The sequence below is a fragment of the Rattus norvegicus genome, chromosome Y (assembly GCF_036323735.1).
Source record: "Rattus norvegicus strain BN/NHsdMcwi chromosome Y, GRCr8, whole genome shotgun sequence".
Taxonomy (NCBI): Eukaryota; Metazoa; Chordata; class Mammalia; order Rodentia; family Muridae; genus Rattus; species Rattus norvegicus.
In genome coordinates, this window is record NC_086040.1 from 1,053,297 (window position 1) to 1,078,720 (window position 25,424).

Consider the following 25,424-nt stretch of genomic DNA (forward strand, 5'->3'; position numbering starts at 1 on the left):
AACAAAACTTGAAAAACTGCAGGAAATGGACAATTTCCTAGACAGATAGATACCAGGTACTGAAGTTAAATCAGGAACAGATAAACCAGTTAAACAACCCCATAACTCTTAACGAAATAGAAGCAGTCATTAAAGGTCTCCCAACCAAAAAGAGCCCAGGTCCAGACGGGTTTAGTGCAGAATTCTATCAGACCTTCATAGAAGACCTCATACCAATACTATCCAAAGTATTCCACAAAATTGAAACAGATGCAGCACTACCGAATTCCTTCTATGAAGCCACAATTACTCTTATATCTAAACCACACAAAGACCCAACAAAAAAAGAGAACTTCATACCAATGTCCCTTATGAATATCGACGCAAAAATACTCAATAAAATTCTCGCGAACGGAATCCAAGAGCACATCAAAACAATCATCCACCATGATCAAGTAGGCTTCATCCCAGGCATGCAGGGATGGTTTCATATACAGAAAACCATCAACGTGATCCATTATGTAACAAACTGAAAGAACAGAACCACATGATCATTTCATTAGATGCTGAGAAAGCATTTGACAAAATTCAACACCCCTTCATGATAAAAGTCCTGGAAAGAATAGGAATTCAAGGCCCATACCTAAACATAGTAAAAGCCATATACAGCAAACCAGTACTTAACATTAAACTAAATGGAGAGAAACTTGAAGCAATCCCACTAAAATCAGGGACTAGACAAGGCTGCCCACTCTCTCCGCACTTATTCAATATAGTTCTTGAAGTCCTAGCCAGAGCAATCAGACAACAAAAGAAGATCAAGGGGATACAGATCGGAAAAGAAGAAGTCAAAATATCACTATTTGCAGAGATATGATAGTATATTTAAGCGATCCCAAAAGTTCCACCAGAAAACTACTAAAGCTGACAGACACCTTCAGCAAAGTGGCTGGGTATAAAATTAACTCAAATAAATCAGTAGCCTTCCTCTACACAAAAGAGAAACAAGCTGAGAAAGAAATTAGGGAAACGACACCCTTCATAATAGACCCAAATAATATAAAGTACCTCGGTGTGACTTTAACCAAGCAAGTAAAAGATCTGTACAATAAGAACTTCAAGACACTGAGGAAAGAAATTGAAGAAGACCTCAGAAGATGGAAAGATCTCCCATGCTCATGGATTGGCAGGATTAATATAGTAAAAATGGCCATTTTACCAAAAGCAATCTACAGATTCAATGCAATCTCCATCAAAATACCAATCCAATTCTTCAAAGAGTTAGACAGAACAATCTGCAAATTCATCTGGAATAACAAAAAAACCCAGGATAGCTAAAACTATTTCAACAATAAAAGGACTTCAGGGGGACTCACTATCCCTGAACTCAAGCAATATTACAGAGCAATAGTGATAAAAACTGCATGGTATTGGTACAGAGGCAGACAGATATACCAATGGAACAGAATGGACCCAGAAATGAACCCACACACCTATGGGCACCTGATTTTTGACAAAGAAACCAAAACCATCAAATGGAAAAAGATAGCATTTTCAGGAAATGGTGCTGGTTCAACTGGAGGTCAACATGTAGAAGAATGCAGATCGATCCATGCTTGTCACCCTGTACAAAGCTTAAGTCCAAGTGGATCAAGGACCTCCACATCAAACCAGATACACTCAAACTAATAGAAGAAAAACTAGGGCAGCATCTCGAACACATGGGCACTGGAAAAAATTTCCTGTACAAAAACACCAATGGCTTATGCTCTAAGATCAAGAATCGACAAATGGGATCTCATAAAAGTGCAAAGCTTCTGTAAGGCAAAGGACACTGTGGTTAGGACAAAGCGGCAACCAACAGATTGGGAAAAGATCTTTATCAATTCTACAACAGATAGAGGCCTTATATCCAAAATATACAAAGAACTCAAGAAGTTAGACCACAGGGAGACAAATAACCCTATTAAAAATGGGGTTCAGAACTAAACAAAGAATTCACAGCTGAGGAATGCCGAATGGCTGAGAAACACCTAAAGAAATGTTCAACATCTTTAGTCATAAGGGAAATGCAAATCAAAACAACCCTGGGATTTCACCTCACACCAGTGAGAATGGCTAAGATCAAAAACTCAGGTGACAGCAGATGCTGTCGAGGATGTGGAGAAAGAGGAACACTCCTCCATTTTTGGTGGGATTGCAGACTGGTACAACCATTCTGGAAATCAGTCTGGAGGTTCCTCAGAAAATTGGACATTGAACTAACTGAGGATCCAGCTATACCTCTCTTTGGCATATACCCAAACGATGCCCCAACATATAAAAAAGACACGTGCTCCACTATGTTCATAGCAGCCTTATTTATAATAGCCAGAAGCTGGAAAGAACCCAGATGCCCTTCAACAGAGGAATGGATACAGAAAATGTGGTACATCTACACAATGGAATATTACTCAGCTATCCAAAACAATGACTTTATGAAATTCATAGGCAAATGGTTAGAACTGGAAAATATCATCCTGAGTGAGGTAACCCAATCACAGAAAAACACACATGGTATGCACTCATTGATAAGTGGCTATTAGCCCAAATGCTTGAATTACCCTAGATGCATAAAACACATGAAACTCAAGACAGATGATCAAAATGTGAATGCTTCACTCCTTATTTAAAAGGGGAACAAGAATACCCTTGGCAGGGAATAGAGAGGCAAAGATTAAAACAGAGACTGAAGGAACACCCATTCAGAGCCTGCCCCACATGTGGCCCATACATATACAGCCACCCAATTAGACAAGATGGATGAAGCAAAGAAGTGCAGGCCGACAGGAGTCGGATGTAGATCTCTCCTCAGAGATACAGCCAGAATACAGCAAATACATATGTGAATGCCAGCAGCAAACCACTGAACTGAGAACAGGACCCCCATTGAAGGAATCAGAGAAAGAACTGGAAGAGCTTGAAGGGGCTCGAGACCCGATATGAACAACAATACCAAGCAACTAGAGCTTCCAGGGATTAAGCCACTACTCAAAGACTATACATGGACTGACCCTGGACTCTGACCTCATAGGTAGCATTGAATATCCTAGTAAGATCACCAGTGGAAGGGGAAGCCCTGGGTCCTGCCAAGACTGAACCCCCAGTGAACATGATTGTTGGGGTGGGCCGGCAATGGGGGGAGCGTGGGGAGGGAAACACCAATAAAGAAGGGGAGGGGGAGGGACTAGGGGGATGTTGGCCCGGAAACCGGGAAAGGGAATAACATTCGAAATGTAAATAAGAAATACTCAAGTTAATAAAAAATAAATAAATTAAAAAAAAAGAAAAAAATAAAAATAAAAAAAACTGTTCAAACAACAATAACAACAAAAAATTTACAATGATAGTCACTATATTGGGAAATAGTTTAAAGACACTTGTAGGGATTTTGGCATCATTCTAAAAATGGAACGAGATTATGAATGTAAAGAATGATGCTATGCTGAGCTTTGATACTGCAGAAAGTGCTGATAAATTTTTTTCATGACCTGAAATCAATATCTGCATCTTGGTCAAGCTTCAAGAATGGCATAAATAGCTTGACCTTGCTAGCCATTCTTGTCCTGAGAATACTTTTACTCCTGCCCATTGTGATAAACTTGTCTTTAACATCAACATGTTGGTGGCCAAAACACATGGCTTGAAACTAAAAACGGACCCCCCCAGAGAGAGTTATTAAGAGGCTGGCAGTCAGAGACAGGTAAGATTCTGGAGAGACTTACCAACTTAAGACATGAGTGCATTGCTTTTGATAATGCATATTCCACAATGGGTAAGGAAGGAATTCTTGTCAGAACAACTTAAGACAGCACAGTCTTTTTTATGAAATAAAAAAAAAAGGGGAGAGATGTGGAGAGCTTTTGGGACCACTTGGCAAGAATTTGACATTGAAGGGAAGTAAGTTCAGGCAGGAATCTGATTTTAGGCTGCAACAAAGAAGTTGGCTTCAGGAAAGAGTATGATGTTGGCCTAGGACAGGGAAGCAGGCTCAGATATCTTGGTCATTCTTATAAGCCCTTAGAAACAGTGTCATGGAACTTTGTTTATTGTTTAGCTTCTTCCTTGACTATTTGTGTTTATTGTCTTGCTTGTTCCTTTAACCTAGAGCTGACTTTATTACTTGCATGTAATCAAAATGGTATAAAAGCAGACAAGGAAAAATTAAACCCGCCTCAGCCTCAGAACTGGCAGGGGTCATGGTTAAAAAAAAATCGTGGGAGACTTCAACCTCCTACTTTCATCGATGGACAGATCATAGAAAAAGAAACTAAACAGAGACACAGTAAAACTAACTAAAAGAAGTTACAAACCAAATGGATTTAATAGACATCTATAGAACATTTCATCCTAAAACAAAGGAATATACCTTCTTCTCAGCACCTCATGACCATATAACTGGTCACAAAACAGGCCTCAACAGATACAGGAAGACAGAAATAATCCCATGCATCCTATCAGATTACCACCCACTAAGACTGCTCTTCAATAACAACAATAATGACAGAAAGCCCACATATACGTGGAAGTTGAACAGTGCTCTACTCAATGATAACCTGGTCAAGGAAGAAATAAAGAAAGAAATTAAAGACTTCTTAGAATTTAATGAAAATGAAAGTACAACATACCCAAAGTTATGGGACACAATGAAAGCTGTGCTAAGAGGAAAACTCATAGTTTTGAGTCTCTCCAAAAATAAACTAAAGAGAGTATACACTAACAGTTTGACAGCACACCTAAAAGCTATAGAACAAAATGAAGCAAATTTGCCCAAGAGACTCAAAAAATAATCCAATTCAGGGATGAAATCAACCAAGTAGAAACGAATAGGACTATACAAAGAATCAACAAAACTAGGAGCTGGTTCCTTGAGAAAACCAACAAGATAGATAAACTGTTAGCTAGACTAACCAGAGGGCACAGAGTGTATATTCAAAACAAAATCAGAAATGAAAAGGGAGACATAACTAAAGAAATTGAGGAAATTCAAAAAATTATCAGATCCTACTACAAAAGCCTGTACTCAACAAAACTGGAAAATCTGGATGAAATGGACAATTTTCCAGACAGATACTAGGTACCAAAGTTAAATGAGGATCAGATAAAGCATAACTCCTAAAAAAATAGAAACAGTTATTAAAAGTCTCCCAACCAGGGTTGGGGATTTAGCTCAGTGGTAGAGCGCTTGCCTAGCCAGCGCAAGACCCTGAGTTCGGTCCCCAGCTCTGAAAAAAAAGAAAAACGAAAAAAAAAAAAAAGTCTCCCAACCAAAAAGAGTCCAGGACCAGATGAATTTAGTGCAGAATTCTATAAGACCTTCCCTCATAGAAGACAATACCAATACTACAAACTATTCCACAAAATAGAAACAAAAGGAACATTACCCAATTCATTCTATAAAGCCAGAATTACACTTATAACTATACCACATGAAAAAAGTCTACAAAGAAATAGAACTTCAGACCAATTTCCCGTACAAATATTAATGTAAAAATACTCATTAAAATTGTTACAAACTGAATCATTCACTATGATCAAGTAGGTTTCATTCCGGGATGTCAGGATGGTTCAATATACAGAAATCTATCAATGTAATCCACTATATAAACAAACTCCAGGGGGGAAAAACACATGATCATCTCATTAGATGCTGAGAAAGCATTTGATCAAATACAACACCCCTTCATGGTAAGTCTTGGAAAGATCAAGAATTCAAGGCCCATACCTAAACATAGTATACAGAATTATAACCATTAACAGAGAACTAAGATTATTTGTTGCTGAATATAATGTTGGTTTGATAATGTTTTTCATATAATTAATGATTTGACAAAGAGATGAAATTTCTCAAATGACCTTTTAAATTGCCATCATAGTTAAGATGGCTTCCCCATTTCCTTAGTTCTCTGTTAGCTGTTATAATTCTCTTATTCTTGCCTATCTTAACTAGACTTGCCACAAAGGCAATGCACTCAAGTTTCACTTGTATAACAACCACAATTTCTTCTTTAAAATGAAATAATATGAAAATGTTATAATGTTAGACAGCACAAAGGTCCTGTAGGGAAACCTAGAATGTTAAACACATAGTGGTGTCTTCCATGGAAGAGATGTATAAACTGCTTTTAGCTGGAAAGGAATGTTATTAGTCTGGTGGCCTTTGCTCAGCTACCTTCTTATGCTGAACTGGACTTTATTTTTACTTCACACTGATCAATACTATGCAAAGACTACCACAGGAAATATTCTAAAAGTCATCAAGACATACATATGAACTCATAGAGACTGTCACAGCATGTACAACTTCAAGATGGGTTCCAGACCTCAGAGGGGGAAGTCAACATATCTTTCTACTCCTAACCAAGGAACCATATGCCTTAGATACCTATTTGGTAATAAGTAAATCAGTTTTCTACAATATATTCTCATCTGGGTATATATTCCACACTTTAAAGTAGACACCATTTTTTGGGGAGTGTCCCATTTACAACTTATTTGAGCTTCTTTTTTTTTTTAAATCTTAGTGTTCCTTTGGTTGTTTATTTGATCTATGTTTTTGTGTTTTGTAGGAGTTTTTGTGTGGTGGTGTGTGCACACATGTTCGTGTGTTCGTGTGTGTGTGTGTTAGAAAGAAGAAAAGAAGAGAGGATAGAGAGGGAAACAATATTGAATATAAATAGAAAGACTAAGAGGACATGGGAAAAATTGGGTATGGGGAAACATGATCAAAATACAGCATATGATGTCTAATTAAAAATTCAGTAATATAATACTTCCCTGGAATTAAAATCTTTCATCTTGCAACTTACAGTTAATAAGAGTTCCATTAACAAAACATTAAGAGCACTTTTAGTCAATCTTTTAAAAAGTACTATATTTAATAATTGACTTACAGATTAATATGTGTCCAAATGAACTTTTCATATACCTTTGGTTTGGGTTAACATGTTGACAAAGTCCACTTTTCAATTATGCAGCTGCTATTCCTACCCTTAAATATTTCTTTACCCTATATTCCTATTTCTAGTTTAATAAGCAATGTGTTCTAATGATGTCATCTCCCCCACACACACCAAAATTCTTTTCAAAGTTTCTACTGATCTCCACTGACCTCACAATAACTAAGACAAATAAATCTAATAATCAGTGTAGAATCTACATCTAAGAGAGAACATACACAGTTGGCCTTTCTGGGTCTGGTGACCTCACTCAGTATATTTTTTTCAGTTCTATCCTTTTTTTTAAAGTGGGAGTTTCCTAACCTTAGTTTTCTTAGTTTTATTTCTTAGAAGCAAAATAAAATTCACATACATAGTACTTTTATTACATACTCATCAGTTACTAGATATCTTAGCTGAGACTATTTATTTGATGCTGTGAATAGAACAATAACTATAGGTGTTTCATACTAATAAAAATACCAATTGGCTTTTTGAGAATTCTTTATTAATTTTGACAGCCTCTTAAATAAATTAGTCTTCTTTTCAGTCTGAAGAATTAGTTTCAGTATCCTTTGTAGAGTTGTCTTAGTGATCATAAACTCCTCTAGCCATGTTTTATCATAAAGTACTTTTCTTTTTCCTCCACTAGGATACCCTAATTTGGCAGTTGTATTTTAAAACCATGATTTTTTTTTTAATATAATATCAGAAACTCTTCATTCTTTTAAGGTTTCTGTTGAGCAAGTATTTTGTCCCTCTGCCTTTACAAATAGCAATTTCTTCTTTGTTTCTTTCAAAACATCCAATTTGTTTTATATATATATATATATATATGTATTTGTGAATTAATACAGTTTAACAGCTTTTGGATTTAGCTCAGTGGTAGAATGTTTCACTGGTAGAACATTTACCTAGCAAGCACAAAGCTCTGGATTTGTTCCACAGCTCCAGAGTTGGGGCGGGGGAGGACAAAAAAAAACTATAAATAATATTAAGGGGAGAAGTTTCATTTCTGCTCCAGTCTACTAGTGTTCTATATCTACTTTGAGCATGGATGAATCTTTCTTTTCTTAGATTATGTTATGACTCTATTGAAAATAATTTTATGCCTTTATGATAATTTTTATTATCTACATCCACTTATTTGCAAAGTTTATTTTTTTTATAATATTTATTCATACTTTTAATATTTGTCAATGTCTTAGGTAAAAAAGGTGATACATATCTTTAAATCCAACATTTAGGAGGAAAGGCAGATGAGATCTCTTTAATTTCTATGCCTACCAGACCTATACAAGAGAAAAACTCTCAATGTCCTTAGAGTCATAAATTTGTAATTCCAGTGAATGGAGACAGAGACAGGCAGATTCCTTGAACTCAATACCCATCCAGCATATTCTGTTCTGCAAGGTCAAGGACCTCGTCTAAAACAGAAATTTAACATTTCTTGCAAAATAAGACCAAAAATCAACCTGTGTCCTGGACACACACACACATATACACACATAGACCCATAGGTGCATGTGTATCTATACCTGTATTAAAAACATTCATTAGTGTATCTGAGACAGACCAGTGTACAGTGAAATATTTTATTAAAATTCCCTTAATGGTCTTTCCCCCAATTTCAAAGCAAAACAAACTTACTCTCAATGATTCCTGGAAGGAGCAGGCCTGGTACTGTGCATATTTAGCAATTGTAGTATGAGAACTTTTATTTTCATACCGCCAGATTTTCTTTGTTCCAGAAGGATCCCAGTTTTCATCTGCTGGCTGCAAAAATTGGGTCCTCACTTCTACGATATGCTCATTGTTAGCTTCTACCAAAGTTTTGGTAGAGAAAAGTCCAAGATCTTCATAAAAAATAACATTTGTTAAGTAAAATTATACTCATTAAAATAAAATTTTTTAAAGAGCTTAAAGTTTTATTATGGAACATTGTAAGTTTCTGTCAAAATAGTCAGAACCATTTGGTAACAAAATTGCAACTCAGTCTCGATCTAGCCACTGAAAGGTTAAACAAATATGTAGTGCATCTTATATTAAAAAAAAGTTCTACTATGAAATATAAATCATCCATTTTAAAGACAAATATTTAATTAAACTGTTAAATGTGCTCAAATGACACATTTAAAGATATATAAATTATTCTGAAATTTTTAGAGGATTAATAAATTATAAAAATTGATAGAGACGGGGTTGGGGATTTAGCTCAGTGGTAGAGGGCTTGCCTAGCAAGCACAAGGTTTAGTCCCCAGCTCCGAAAAAAAGAAAAAAGAAAAAAAAATTGATAGAGACATTCAGGGAGTAGAGAAAGGTAGACACATAGAATGAGAAAAAGAAGTGGAGGAGATCTACAAAGGAAGAAATGAAAAGAGGAAGAAGCAGGAAAGATAGAAGAAATTTAACAGGTAGTAGCTGAGAGACAAGTAGAGACCAAAGATGAAAACACAAAAAATAGATAAATAGAATTAAAATAGTCTACATGATAAAAATAAAGCAATGAAGTACTACCACCCAATGTTCTCTGATGAAAATGTCAAACATCTTTAAGCTTACCTAACTTAAGAGCTCCAGCAAGGCCACGAATTACCGTAACAGGGTTTTTTGGATTGATGCAAAATTGATGTAATGGAGGGAAAAAGGCATCACGCTTATTTTCCAACTATAAAGTTAAAATATTTCATTAGTTCTCAGGAAACTAATTATAGTATGTGAACATTTCATTTTTTCATTAATTTGGTACTTTAAAACATAACAAATACTTTCCTAACCATTAATATGATGTTGTGAATTACAATATTTCTTTTTTTTTTTTTAAAGATTTATTTATTTATTATATATAAGTACACACTGTAGCTGTCTTCAGATACACCAGAAGAGGGCATCGGATCTCTTTGCAGATGGTTGTGAGCCACCATGTGGTTGCTGGGAATTGAACTCATAACCTCTGGAAGAGCAGTCGGGTGCTCTTAACCGCTGAGCCATCTCTCCAGCCCTCTTTTTTTTTTTTTGGTTCTTTTTTTTGGAGCTGGGGACCGAACCCAGGGCCTTGCGCTTCCCAGGCAAGCGCTCTACCACTGAGCTAAATCCCCAACCCCACAATATTTCTTTATAAAGGACAACTTTACAATTAATTTTCTTCAAATGTTATTCTGATATCACATTAGGACTTAAAAGGTAACAGACAAATATTTTAGTTAATTCAAATTTTTTTCCAGTTTCAAGCTTTAAGTGTATTTTCTTCACATATTTCATAAAAGATGTGCTAAATTATGAGCTTAATATTATGTTCATTTTTAAAACTAGAACAAAAATGTAAAAAGAACTAGTTAGGCGCAAAAGGATTGTTTTTATTTTTAACATTTTTTAAAGTTCCCCACCTCCTACATCTCTTTCAAACCTTTATATAGAATAAGATTTATGTAATGTGTTAAAAAAATTGATAGGAGACAATACAACTCCCATACATGATATGCATAATGTATGTATATATTTATGTATATACACATGTATAGCATTATACTACATTATTACTTACTTGCCTAGAATTTTCATTATTTCAATATGGAAAAATGAGTGAGGATAGGGAATACAAATACTTCAAGAAAGAAAATGTGTTATCTTGGGGTGGGGACTTGCTTTGGTATTGTTCAGAAAGTTTCACTATGCATTCTTAGCTGGTGTAAAACTTAGCATGAAGAACACACTGGTTCTAGGTGTTGCACTGAATCCAGTCAACATGTCATTTTGATATGTCATTTTATAATCCTTATGTATGACAAACTTGATAAATGTTCACCAGCTATTTTACTGTTGACAAATGTTCTTAGAAAAACTATGGATACAGAGAAATATTTAATGAGATAACAACAGAAAAATTTTGCTTCAATGAGTTAATAATCTATTTAAAATATTCTTTAACTATCGGTAAACAATTTTTTTTGCCAGAGACTAGAAGATAAACATATCAGGAACACCTGGTTTTTTTGTTTGTTTTTTCCCCATCTTTATTAACTTGAGTATTTCTTATTTACATTTCGAATGTTATTCCCTTTCCTGGTTTCCGGGCAAACATCCCCCTAACCCCTCCCCCTCCCGTTCTCTAAGGGTGTTCCCCTCCCACCCTCCCCCCATTACCGCCCTCTCCCCAACAATCACATTCACTGGGGGTTCAGTCTTAGCAGGACCAAGGGCTTCCCCTTCCACTGGTAGAAGCACCTGTTTTTAAAGTTCAGAATACAACTCATATATTTCTGACATATTCAACTGATTAAGAGTAAACATTTATTGTTCACTAAAGATTAATTTACATTATGATATCATTCAAGTTAGTCCATAAAACTGACTTATTTCTAGTTAGTTAATCAGACTCACATAAATACTAGGAGTGGGTGGATTCAACTTCTCTTTTGGTAAGGGAGGGTATGGTGAAGTTGGTGGTCTTGGAGGTGGGCATATATCCAAGAGAATATGACCATTTGACAAACCATTTTTACCTAGATTCCTTTTAAAAGAGAAAAAAGATAACAAGATATAATGGCTATAAATTAATTTTTAAAGAAAAAAATCAAAATGATCAGTTATAAGGCATTAATATGCATTTATGGAATGAATTACTAAACGTCTATACTGGTTATAATATCCTAATTTCTTTTCTCAATTCCAGTTTAAATAAGAACTAAAGTTACCACCCTAATGTATTCCTTCCTAAAATTTTCATTAAATTTTAAATATGCACACGAAATTTAGCAACAATATTGCTACTACATTTCTTTTCCTACATCCTACCAAAAACTATTGCCAAAACAGCTTCCTGGACTATCCAAAATCCATGAAGTTCATTTTTTCTGAGTTGTTCAAATTTATCTTCTGGGCTGGAGAGATTGCTAAGCAATTATGAAAACTTGTTACTCTTGCTGAGGACCCAGTTTTCACTCCCTGCACTCCTGTGGAGGCTTATCAACCCCTGTAATTCTAGTACAGGGGAGACGGTGCCCTCTTCTCAAATCCATGAGACCCAGACATACACATGTAGTGAAAATTCATATAGGCAATATCTTAAACACAGAAAATAAAAATAAATCTTTTCAAAACATTCTCTCCTAGGGATACTTGTATAATATTTAATAAGACTTATTATTTTAAGTGGACGAGCATTGTTCCTGCATATATGTATCTGCCTGTTTGGTATCCTTAAAGGACAAAAAAGAGCAGATTCCCTGGATTTAGACTACTAGAAACTGGGTACCAAACACAAATCTCTGCAAAAGCAACAAGTGCTCTTAAGGACAAAGCCATCAATTTAGCCAACTTATACTAATTTTTAACGTTATGGTTATAGGCAGTACAAGTTCACATGTATTATACAAATATGTAATTTTAAATTAATTTGTCTTTACTAACAGTTATAATTACTAGGTTAATTAATAGAAACATGGTAAAGATTATTCTCAAACTCAATTTTTTGGCATAAGACTTATTTTTAACTATAGAATTTAGTAAATTATGAAAACTATTAAACTTTTCAAATAATTTCAGCAGTCAGGCCTAAAAAAAGTATCAATGGAATAGAACTCAAAATATTAAAATTTCAGTAAAGACTTGAAACTGGAGAAATGACTCAAGAATTAAGGACACTGGCTGCTCTTCCAGAAGACCTAGGTTCAGTCCCAAGAAACAACATGGCAGCTCAAAATTACCCATAACTCCAGTCCATGAGATCTGATACCTCTTCTGAATTTCTTAGGGAACAGGCATCTGTGTAGTGTATAGACATGCATGTGGGCTAAATATTCATTAACATAAAGAAATAAAGTATTTTTTTTAAAAGAAAAAGGAGTGTATACACCAAACTTTTAGATATTGATATCAAACACAACTGCATGGATTTATATTACTCCTTCTGGGAGATTACATTTTTAGAGCAACTTAAATTTCATAGGACTATGTACCAAATCAACCTACTGTGACCCTAGACAACTGATGAAGCTTCATTGGAACTCTGTACATTTTTTACACACCATTATTTGTGTCCACTTCAGGGGTTTCTGCAAAGGTGTAACATGCATCCAGCATTACTGAAAAGCCCAGAGGTTCTTCTGTCTTTTATCTCCATTACCTTTGCTGTCACCAAGAAAAACTGTACTCACTTTGATGCCTTTATGACAGTTACATTCCTTATCTGGGAGTCAACTCTTTATCAAAAGGGATAGTAATTTTTTCATTTCTAAATTGATGATGATGACTACCTCTACCTGATGTATACAGCACACTTGAATAATCTGCGTGAGAATTCATCACATGGTCTCATTAATTTCAAAGTTTAGCTTAGAAGTTTGTGGCAGAAAAAAATATAAAAATCCACTATACACTGATGTCATATGGTTATCATTCTATCTATGAGCATGTGTGAATTTGTCTTTAAATATCAGATAATAAAGAATGACTTCATTTTTATTTCTAAAAAAATTTCTTTAAAAAAGTCAAAACTCTATTTACTTCATATTTCCACTCCAAATTACAGGGCAATGTGTTCTGAAGTTTAAAAAAATGGAGGAGGTGAGTTCTGTACACCAAAAACATCTTTATGTACATAGAAATGTTTGGTTGGCTTAATGATAGAAATAGTTTCTAGAACAGCCAGGGGTTCATAGTGAGACCTGTCTCCCAAAAAAAAAAAAAAAATAGCCTTCAATATATATGATTTGTTACCACAACTACAACTAGGAAGTTACAGTGAATTTTAGATTATAAAACCACTGATGCATGTGGATTACTCACTAATAATAAGTTCTAAATTTAATAGTAATATTTAAGTATCAACTATGAAGACTCACAAATTAGAGTTAAATCTTATATTTTAGTTTTTATAGTTTAAATTTTGAAAGGTAGACTATGTTAAAGATTAGAGGTCATATTGATCATAGATTTGGAAAAATAAATAAAATCAAGCTAATGAAATTTAACTATTTAAAAAACAGTAGATATCTGGCTGATTGAATAACTTATAAAAGATCATATAACATAAAAATTGTAGCCACCTTAGTTTGAATACATACAACATATATTTTACCACAATGTCTGTAATAAACAGTATTTTAAACTAGTATATATGTAAGTCAAATGTTTAATTATTTCAGAAAATGTTTATGTTAATTAGCATGGTACCAAAACTTATATTTTATAACATTATCAAGTGGGCAGCAACCCTGAGAATAAATGTGTCAGAAATGAAATTACTTTATATAAATGTTAAAACAATGGAAAAATAAAAATGCTCATAGTTCAAAACAGAAAAAAAATGAGGAAATATTCCATGAGTGATGGAATCATTTGAATTTCTACAAATCTCAAAAGAATCATAATGTTATAAATGCAAAAATGATAAATCCTTATAATAAGCAGAGAGTAATAGCTTGATAGAGAAGAGGATGCAGGTAAACACCTGTGGTTCTAGATATACAGGAGACTGAGGACCACTTAAACCACCCTGAGCAAAACAGCAAGAATCTGTCTTAAAAGTAACACAGCTATACAAGAGAAGGAAATTTTGATGAAATGATTCTTAGTGAAGGTTCAAGATTAATAGTCAAATCAAATTATGTACTTAATATAGCCAACTCAGAATCTATAATTTATGGAATTTCCAAAAAGAATTTAAGTATGTGCTAATACAACTTTAAAAGGAACTACTAGCAGTACGTGGGCACACAGAAGCACATATTGCAGGCATGCACACACACATTTTTTAAAATGAGTACTTGGGCTGGCACTGCTTCATGAAGAGCCACGCTATCTACTACCATGATTATTTAGTACTATCAGGAATCAGAAAGCACTTTTGAGTTGTTTGGCATTATCCCAAGATACTCCCAAAAGAGGTCTTGACTACCTATCAGAAGTTGAAAGTAAGTCAAGGTATAAAGTACCTTGAAAAAGGTAGTGGTATCTTCTATAAAGGTTAAACTATTATTCTTTATCATCTTTTGTGGTAGAAAGATGAAACCTATTAAATAACTATAGTCTCAATCTCACAGTTCAGACAGAGTAGGACTGCTGCTCCAGAATGGCTAGTGGTTTCCCAACTGTTCCAATCCCTCTATAATTTAGCTTCAAATTTAAGAAAAGCACCGCCTTAGCAGTCTGTGGTATTAGAATCAATATTTGCTACCACCAAAACAAAAAAAAAACAAAAACTATGAAAAACAGAAAAAAAGAAAACACAAGAACTTGAAAAAGGAATGTCAAGGCTTTACTCTTCTCTACCACTTAAGATTTAACTTACTGTTAACTTTACCCCCAGAATTATGGCTGGCCACTGTAATAAGCATAAGAGACAGTAATATTAGAAAAAGATATAACTGTGATAAAGTCTACAAAAAGAACAAAAGAAAAAAAAAGAAAACCAAAAATGCAATATAACAACATCTAAGCCTAAGGAAAAGAACACCCTGCATATGAAAGTGCTTTTTTTTCTTACTGTAGTCTTTCACATCTTTTACAAAGAAAAAAATAATATATTGTTTCAGTTATATTTCATGATTTCTTATGTAGACAGTAGTCAATCATTTCCACCTTCGTATGAACTTTAAAAACACTAACCTGCATGCTTTCAGAACTTCTGTTGAACTCGAGTATATGGACACAGACATCGATGGTATGATTTGAGGTCTAGGTCTGAGGCCAACACTAACACTGATAGAACTTTCTGAGTTCTCAGGTCCTCCATTAATTGTGTCTAATCCACTGTTAGGGCTGATAAAGCTGGTAACAATGTGTGTGTGCATCTGCTCAGTGACCTTTAGAGAAAGTGTTTCTGTGGAACTGGCTGAAGAGGGTGAAGAAGCAGTAAGATTATCAGGCTTTTTGTGAAGGGTTGGATGAACATTATTGACTTTGTCACAAGTTCTAGAGTCATGGTCCACACTGTCCATAGCTTCTCCTACCAAGACAGAAAGCTGAGGATTATCTACAATTATTAAATTTGGTGACACAGAATCTTCATTATTAAGACTGGAAATAGGAACTGATGTGATCTCATGAATATTTTTAGAATGTTCCTTTGCATTAACATAGATATTAGATGTGTCTCTATCTTGCCTACTTGTTTTAGGACTCAAGGATTTACTTCTTGAATCCTTGCTCTCTTTGGTAAAGTTAAAGATCTTTTGTTCTTCTGAGGTAGGAATATGTAAGGAAGAGTGGTTTTGAGTATCCCCCTTTGAATTTTGAGGCAAAGTATGATTTCCATTCTGATTCTGATTATCAACGCAAGCTGCATGGATATACCGTGTAGACCCAGTTTGAAACGGACGTTGTTGATCTTTACCAAGACCCTAAGAAAAGAAAGGAAAAAAAAAATCTTGATTTAAATATTGTAAATATCTAACTTGGATACTTATCCTGATTCCATTTACTAATGGCCCTTCCCAGTTTTTTCTGAATAGAAATTTGAGAAGTTGGTATTGTTCAATACTGACATATACATTCTAACATTAAAAAACACCATACTTAATAAATAGACAAGTTACAATATATATGAATTACAGTCATGAACATAGATAAACTAAGAGATAATTACAATTTTTAATACATTTGATAAATTTAATTTTTATCTGAACTTTGTAAATTACATGTATTTAACAATATATATATATATATTTTAATTTATGAGATCCTATTTAGAAATAGTGTATTTGTATTCATGACCTTTGGTCTCTTAAATATGGTCCCTAGCCGCTTGTCTATTTTTCCGTTCTCCTTATTTTTAAGTTTTTTGAGTGACTTGCCTACATGTGTAACATATGAGCATAATAACAAAAGAGGACAGAAGAGAGAATCAGAATATTGGAATGGAAGAGATAAAGATAGTTGTAAACCACCATGCAGATACTGGAAACTGTTTCATGTCCTCTATAAAAATGCAAGTGCACTGAACAATCACTCCAACCAGGATATTAGTTTTTTTATATATCGGAATATAAAGTGATCCTGATAAAACAACAACAACATCAACAACAACAAAAACCCATTAGAACACTTTGTAGCAGTTAGTAAAAGTGTGAGATAAAAAGCAGACATTATTACAGCTATAAAATTGACTTCCTGTGAGTTCAAGGTCATTTTGGTCTCCATGAGAATAGCCAGAGTTGGACAATGACATCCTATCAGATCACCATGGTTTTCAATAACAACATAAAAGAAACCTTACTAAAGCTCACAACACACAATGCACCTCACACAATAATAGTAGGAGATTTCAACACCCCACTCTCATCAATGGACAGGTCATAGAAACAGAAATTAAACAGAGACACAGAGAGAATAACAGAAGTCATGAACCAAATAGATTTAATAGATATTTATAGAACATTCCATCCTAAAACAAAAGGATATACCTTCTTTTCAGCACCTCACGGTACTTTCTCCAAAACTGACCATATAATCATCACAAAACAGGCTAGAACAGATACAAAGAGATTAAAATAATCCCATGTATCCTATCAGATCACCATGGACCAAGACTGGACTTCAATAACGATAATGACAGAAAGTCGATGTATACATGGAAGCTGAACAATGCTCTACTCAATGATAACTTGGTCAAGAAAGAAATAAAGAAATTAAAGAAAATGAAGGTACAACATACCCAAACTTATGGGACACAATGTAAGCTGTGCTAAGAGGAAAATTCATAGCTCTGAGTGCCTGCAGAAAGAAACAGGAAAGAGCAGCTAGACAGCCCACTTAAAAGATCTATTACACAAAGAAGCAAATACACTCCAAAGGAGTAGAAGACAGGAAATATCATACTCAGGGCTGAAATCAACCAAGTAAAAACGAAAAGGACTATAAAAGAATCAACAGAACCAGGAGCTGGTTCTTTGAGACAATCAGGAAGATAGAGAAACCCTTAGCCAGACTAACCAGAGGACACAGAACAAATTCACAAATGAAAAGGGAGACATAACAGAAACTGAGGAAACTAAAAAAAAAAAAAAAAAAACAACAAAACCATCAGATCCTACAAAACTGGAAAATCTGAAGGAAATGGACAATTTTCTAGACAGGGACCAGGTACCAAAGTTAAATCAGGAACAGATAAACCTTCTAAACAACCCCATAACTCCTAACGAAATAGAAGCAGTTATTAAAAAGAGCCAACAAAAAGGAGCCCAGCACCAGATGAGTTTAATGCAGAATTCTATCAGACCTTCATAGAAGACCTCATACCAATACTGTCCAAACTATTCCACAAAATTGAAACAGATGAAGTCAAAGTCCTTTTATGAAGCAACAATTACTCTTATACCAAAACCACACAAAGACCCAACAAAGAAAGAGAACTTCAGACCAATTTCCCTTATGAATATCGACACAAAAATACTCAATAAAATTCTTGCAAATCGAATCCAAGAACACATCAAAACGATCATCCATCATGATTAAGTAGGCTTCGTCCCAGGGGTGCAGGGATGGTTTAATATACAGAAATCCATCAATGTAATCCACTATATAAACAAACTCAAAGGAAAAAAACCCACATGATCAAGCATTTGACAAAATTCAACACCCCTTCATGTTGAAAGTCTTAAAAAGACCAGGAATTCAAGGCCCATACCTAAACATAGTAAAAGCCATATACAGCAAACCAGTTGCTAACATTAAACTAAATGGAGAGAAACTTGAAGCAATCCCACTAAAATCAGGGACTAGACAAGGCTGCCCACTCTCTCCCTACTTATTCAATATAGTTCTTGAAGTTCTAGCCAGAGCAATCAGACAACAAAAGGAGGTCAAGGGGATACAGATCGGAAAAGAAGAAGTCAAAATATCACTATTTGCAGATGATATGATAGTATATTTAAGTGATCCCAAAAGTTCCACCAGAGAACTACTAAAGCTGATAAACAACTTCAGCAAAGTGGCTGGGTATAAAATTAACTCAAATAAATCAGTAGCCTTCCTCTACACAAAAGAGAAACAAGCTGAGAAAGAAATTAGGGAAACGACACCCTTCATAATAGACCCAAATAATATAAAATACCTCGGTGTGACTTTAACCAAGCAAGTAAAAGATCTGTACAATAAGAACTTCAAGACACTGAAGAAAGAAATTGAAGACCACCTCAGAAGATGGAAAGATCTCCCATGCTCATGGATTGGCAGGATTAATATAGTAGAAATGGCCATTTTACCAAAAGCAATCTACAGATTCAATGCAATTCCCATCAAAATTTCAACTCAATTCTTTATAGAGCTGTAAAGAGTGATTTGCAAATTCATTTGGAATAACAGAAAACCCAGGATAGCGAAAACTATCCTCAACAATAAAATAATTTCTGGGGGAATCACCATCCCTGAACTCAAGCAGTATTACAGAGCAATAGATAAAAACATGGTATTGACACAGAGACAGACAGATAGACCAGTGGAATAGAATTGAAGACCCAGAAATGAACCCACACACCTATGGTCACTTGATTTTTGACAAAGGAGCTAAAACCATCCAATGGAAGAAAGATAGCATTTTCAGCAAATGGTGCTGATTCAACTGGAGGTCAACATGTAGAAGAATGCAGATCGATCCATACTTATCACCCTGTACAAAGCTTAAGTCCAAGTGGATCAAGGACCTCCACATCAAACTGGATACACTCAAACTAATAGAAGAAAAAGTGGGGCAGAGTCTTGCACATGGGCACTGGAGAAAATTTCCTGAACAAAACACCAATGGCTTACGCTCTAAGATCAAGAATCAACAAATGGGATCTCATAAAATTGCAAACCAAAGGACACTGTTGTTAGGACAAAACGACAACCAATAGGTTGGGAAAAGATCTTTACCAATCCTACAAGTGATAGAGGGCTTATATCCAAAACATACAAAGAACTCAAGAAGTTAAGATGGCAGGGAGACAAATAACCCTATTAAAAAATGGGGTTCAGAGCTAAACAAAGAATTCTAAGGAATTCTAAGGAATGCTGTATGTCTGAGAAGTACCTAAAGAAATGTTCAACATCTTTAGTCATAAGGGAAATGCAAATCAAAACAACCCTGAGATTCCGCCTCACACTAATCAGAATGGCTAAGATCAAAACTCAGGTGACAGCAGATGCTGGCAAGAATATGGATATTCAACTAAAGAGTACACATGGAGGGACCCATGACTCATATGTAGCCACATATGTAGCAGAATATGGCATTGTCCAGCATCAATAGGAGGAAAGGGGGTTGTTCTTGTGAAGGCTGATTTCATCATTGTAGGGGAATGCTAGAGCATTGATGTGAGAGTGGGTGGGTGAGAGTGGTAGCATCCTCATAGAACAAGGGGAGGAGGAACGGGTTATGGAAGCGAGGGAAAGGGGATAACATTTGAAATGTAAAAATATGAAGTACCCGGAAAATAAAATTATTAAAAAAACAAACAAACTAGAAAACAGAGTATGTTGTAATATTTTTAAGTCCTAATATTTGATAACAATACAAAATATAAACAAAAATTAAAATAGGTGTTGAATGTTTAAAACTACATTTCTAAAGAAATATATTTAAAGTAATAAAGGGATAACTATTCTTAAATTGTTAAAAGAACTTGTTGTACATTTAACAAGTTAACTAAGCACTAAACCAAATAATCATCACAAAGAGCAGACATGTATTAAAATCTACAGACAATAGCCAATGCAGAAAAATGGTACACCAAAACAAAATGATTCATTTAATTAATTAGACTTCTCACAAAAGTGGCAGCAATAGTACTGCAGAAATGATTTGGCAGATAAAAGCACTTCGTGCTCTTGCAAATGACCAGGGTATGAATCTAAGCATCCAAATGGTGCTTTATAACTCTAACTCCAGTTAAAAGGAATCCAATGTCTTTAGCTTCTTCAAATGCTGAGGACATCAAGGACACACATGATACACAAACTAATATACAGGAAAATATTCACACACATAAAAGCTTTAATTCTTTTTTTTTTTCATTTACCCTGGAAACTATTAGAAAAGCAACACTAGAAATTTACTAAATATGGCCATCTTTTATCTGTCATAAGGAGGCCAGAGACTTAGTTGTAGCATCTTTTACCTTTGACACACTGATGTGGAAAGAAGCATAAAAAGTATAATGGTTTTTTAAGAGCACAAAAATGACAACAATGTGCAAGAGCTTAACATTTAACATATACATTGGAGAAAACATATCATTTTCAACAAGTGGTGCTAGTCAAACTGGACAGCTCCTGTAGAAGAAAGAATGAAATTCAGTCCTTTTCTCTCAACCCATATAAAACTCCACTTCAAATGAATCAGGGAACTCAATATAACACTCCCAAACCTCAACTGGATAGAAAAGGCAATAGAAAACATCCAAAGGCTATTTGAACAGGACCTTACTGAACAGGCACTAAGGCCATCAACTGACTGCATGAGACTTGCAGGCACACAGCATGAAACACCATCATTTGAGTGAAAAGACAACTACAGAATGAGAAAAATATCTTTACCAGGTAGATATTCAAAGAACACAGATAATTAAAATAAAGAAAATAAATAAAAATTAGAGCATGGATCTATTTAAATTCTTCTACATGCACACATCCTCTATGTCTGTATTATGATTGCCAGTTAAGTGTTCTAATGGAATTCCTGAATGTGGGAAACAGTGGGTTTCGGATTCTTGTGCCTTTCCTTTGGACTGCCTTGTCCGAATCTGATATAGTAGTTCTTATTTTAGCTTACTATACTTAATTTTGTTACAGTTTTCAAAAGAAGAATGAATGAATACCAACCTACCCACTAGGGTAAAGGTTAACAAATGAACTGTCACTAGTAACTGCTGGGAGAGTGAAAAATCAGTTTTGTCGAACAAAATGACATTGAGTTTATCAACTAGTACAGAACAAATCTGTCTCATATTGAGTAGTAGTTAACCGATATATAACACACTTCATAGTTTTGTCTCTGTGCTATTATTTGGGTACTGTTTGGTTTTATTATTCTTTATCTAGGCTTTTATTTTGTTTTCTTGGTTTTAGGAGTTTTGTACTGTGTTTTTCTTTGGTGAGGAATATCTTAAAGTTGGATGGATATGGAGGGGAAAAGAATCTAGAAGGAATTGGGGGATAGGAACCTGTTCAAGATACATTTAAATCTAAAATTATTTTAAATAATAAAATGTGAATAAAAATAAAGGCAAATATTATAGAGCATGCAGGTAATGAGAGTTCTCAAAACAATAATACATGTGGTTAACTAATAGTTTCTTTTCAATGCTCAACATGCTTAATTAGCAGGGGAAATGATAACAGTACTTAAGATTTAATCTTAATCCAAATCAGAAAGCACAGGATAAAAATTTAAAGAGATAACAAATGCTGGGTGAGTATAGGCAAAGAGAAATGCTGGTGAGATTATACAAACTGGTGTAGCTACTATAAAAATCAGAGTAGGTAGTGTTCAAAAGGCTAGAAACCAATCTTCAAGATGATCTAGCATCTACTCAAAAGACTTCATTCATGAACATTGTTGTCACAATGTACAGGAACAGTCTACATGACCATCAGTTTATAAACAGATAATAAAAATGTAGTTCATATACATAAATGACTATTATTTCACTGTAAAATAAAAATGAAACAGATGTAAAAGAAAAAAAAACTAGAAAAATTATTTTGAACAAAGTTGCCATGATCCAGAGAGAATAACAACACAAGTTCACTTAGACTCCTTCGCTATGTGTTCTTCAATTAAAATACTGACTAAAGACAGGAAACTAGGAAGGGATCATGAAGAGAGATTTCAAATAACAGGGTATAGAACACCCTGTTTAAGGAGAAGAGCAAAATAACAGAATAGAAAAGGTTAAGGGTGGAAATTGAAAGGAAGGGAAAAGGACGGAGTATTCAGAGGGATAAATAACACTAAAGACCTTTTCAATCCTATGTGGAAACCAAAGACAGTAACATTATAACTGGGAAACAAATGCCTACCCAGGCACCATGGCTTAAACAGACCTGTAACAAATATGGTACCTCTTTTCCAGTTGCTGGCCATTGCATTCCATTACAGTATCACCATCAGTCCCCACAAAACAAAACAAACAAAAACATTACAGGTACTGTCACAGCATAGAGTTACTCTCCAGAAATGGACAGTTAAGACATACTGCTCAAATCACCTTACACCTGAGTCATGGGATCGTGGGAAATCAATCTTGTAGTGACAAGTTTCATTTATAATGATTAGCTTTCATAGTACTGTAATGTTCTTCTATGGTACCCAGCTATGAAACAACATAGCTAGACTGGTAAGATTAAAGAAACAACAACAAGGGTATAAAGGATGTATGAATACCCAACTTCTTTTTGACTGAACTTAATTAACTGCTGCATAAGATGCAAATCATGTCTTTATGATGCAATGCTCATTAGAGAAGTTTCTTTTTTATAGTAGATGATTATTTAATATTCATACATGCATATTATGTGGTTTATTTAAAATTACCCTCTATCCCATCCCTTCCAAACTTCTCTTTTCTGCCCACCATTTCTCGCTACAAAAAACGTCATGTGCTTTTGTTTTGAAACCCATTTGAGAGACTCTCACCATCATCACCACTACCACCATTACCACTACCATCATAATCATCATCACCATCAAATTAGGACCATCTACTGGAGGATATGTGGTTGATTATGAAAGAAAGTGCACTCCTGATCCCACAACTGGTAATACGCAATGAAGAAGAGATTATGAGACCTCTACATTACGTATCCTTTCCTCATAAAGTTTCAAATGTAATTATTGAAAACTGTGAAGAACAACTGTGTGGTTGTACACACCAACTCAGAGCTTATACTGAGTAGACCCAATTTTTTTCTGGAGGCAGTATATCTCTTAATGGGAATAAAGGAAGATTTAATCAGATCACATAATATGCATATGTGAATGAATATTAAATATTAAATATTTTAAAAATAATAGTGAAATGTTTGATTCCTAATAAGAATACTGGATTCAAAAGTGTCAACAGTTCTAGAAATAGTGTGTCCATCATAAAAATGGGATACAAAATGTTATAATCAGGTTAAACTAGAGTTGTACTGTTTAGCTTAGCCAAGATAACAAAGTATTTATTCCACTGATTTAAAATCTCCAGATTCATGATACTAACTTTTAACTCATGATAATATATAAGTAGATCAAAAAGTGACCAGAGTAAAAACATATATCCATAGGAGGCAACATCACTTAAGAATTAAAAGTATAAATAAAAGTCAGGGAAAACTATTTGTTGATTTTTAAGTAAAAGATGTCAATCTTGAAGGAATATGGTATAGCACAAAAACAGAGGTGATATTCTGGGAAAGCTAAACTCCAGAGACATTAAAATCTTATCAGTGATTGCTCCAACTTAAGTTGTTAAGTACAAATTAAATTCAGAAAAGTGGATTAATTACTCTGAAGACTGCATTACCTAATGCAAAGTGTTAAGAGAAATTAAGTTGTGGAGAAGGGAAGGACTAGACAGATGGTTCTGAATTTAAGAACACTGACTAATCTTCCAGAAGTCCTGAGGTCTAATTAGCACTAACTACATAGTGGCATATCTCAAATATCTGTAATGGGATCTGATGCCCTCTTCTAGTGTGTCTTAAGACAGCAATATTGTATTCACATACACAAATAAGTCTTTACAAAAAAATACAGATGTGAAGAGAGGACATAAGTTTACTTACTAAGTTTTCTTACTAAGTTTTCTCTACAGCTAAAACATCTTGAAAGTATAGCCTAAGAATACTATTGGAGTATGTGTGTACCTTAAAAATCTTACTAGCACCACTTAAGATTCAAAAAAGAAAGATTCACAAAACTTTCTTGCTTTGACCACTCATCTTTTTAAGTTATCCTCTAACAACAACAAAAAGGCCTTTTTCAAAGCCTTCTCTCTTTGTAAAATCCCTTAAGGTTCAAAAGCTTCATACCACATGGAAGTTTATCTCATATTTTATTGTACCTTGCAATGGAAGTTGACTAGCTCTTCTCACACTAGAACAATACTGATGTCATATAGGAAATAAAATTATACTACAGATCATAAGCATTTCCCCTAACAACAATTTTGTAATCATGCTCTGAAGACATATAGCAGCCTACAGCTGGAAAAAGACATGAAATACAGATTCTTTTTTTACAATAAAAAACTGAATATCTTTTGTAATTTATTGAATTTGGTAAAGAAAATGGAAAACAAAATGGCTTCACTAAGTCCAGAAGGTATAGATGATTATTTTGTGCTCATGTTGGATAACAAAGCCAGTAGACTTTTATCTCAGTATGAATTACTTAACAGCAGTTTTAAAACTATTCCATGAATTCTTTTATCTTCTCAAAATCAGCCAAATGAAGATATACTATCAGTATAAGAGCTGACAAACTCCTAGTCTTTTACCTGAGGA

General features: G+C 34.5%; 1 protein-coding gene across 18 annotated transcripts in view; it reads right to left on the bottom strand.

The window, feature by feature from the left end:
- The window catches only part of Uty (ubiquitously transcribed tetratricopeptide repeat containing, Y-linked), a 160,383-nt gene that overhangs the window by 35,186 nt on the left and 99,773 nt on the right, over positions 1–25,424 (bottom strand). For 17 of the 18 annotated variants that reach the window (NM_001419831.1, NM_001419832.1, XM_039100676.2 and 14 more), the window contains 4 exons: positions 15,564–16,297; positions 11,337–11,466; positions 9,519–9,624; positions 8,607–8,812 (listed from right to left, as the gene is read on the bottom strand). In NM_001419831.1, coding sequence (NP_001406760.1) covers positions 8,607–8,812; positions 9,519–9,624; positions 11,337–11,466; positions 15,564–16,297 — 1,176 coding nt within the window. Of the gene's footprint in view, positions 1–8,606; positions 8,813–9,518; positions 9,625–11,336; positions 11,467–12,982; positions 13,086–15,563; positions 16,298–25,424 lie in introns of those variants that run through there. The other variant, XR_005498739.2, reaches the window with a different exon arrangement.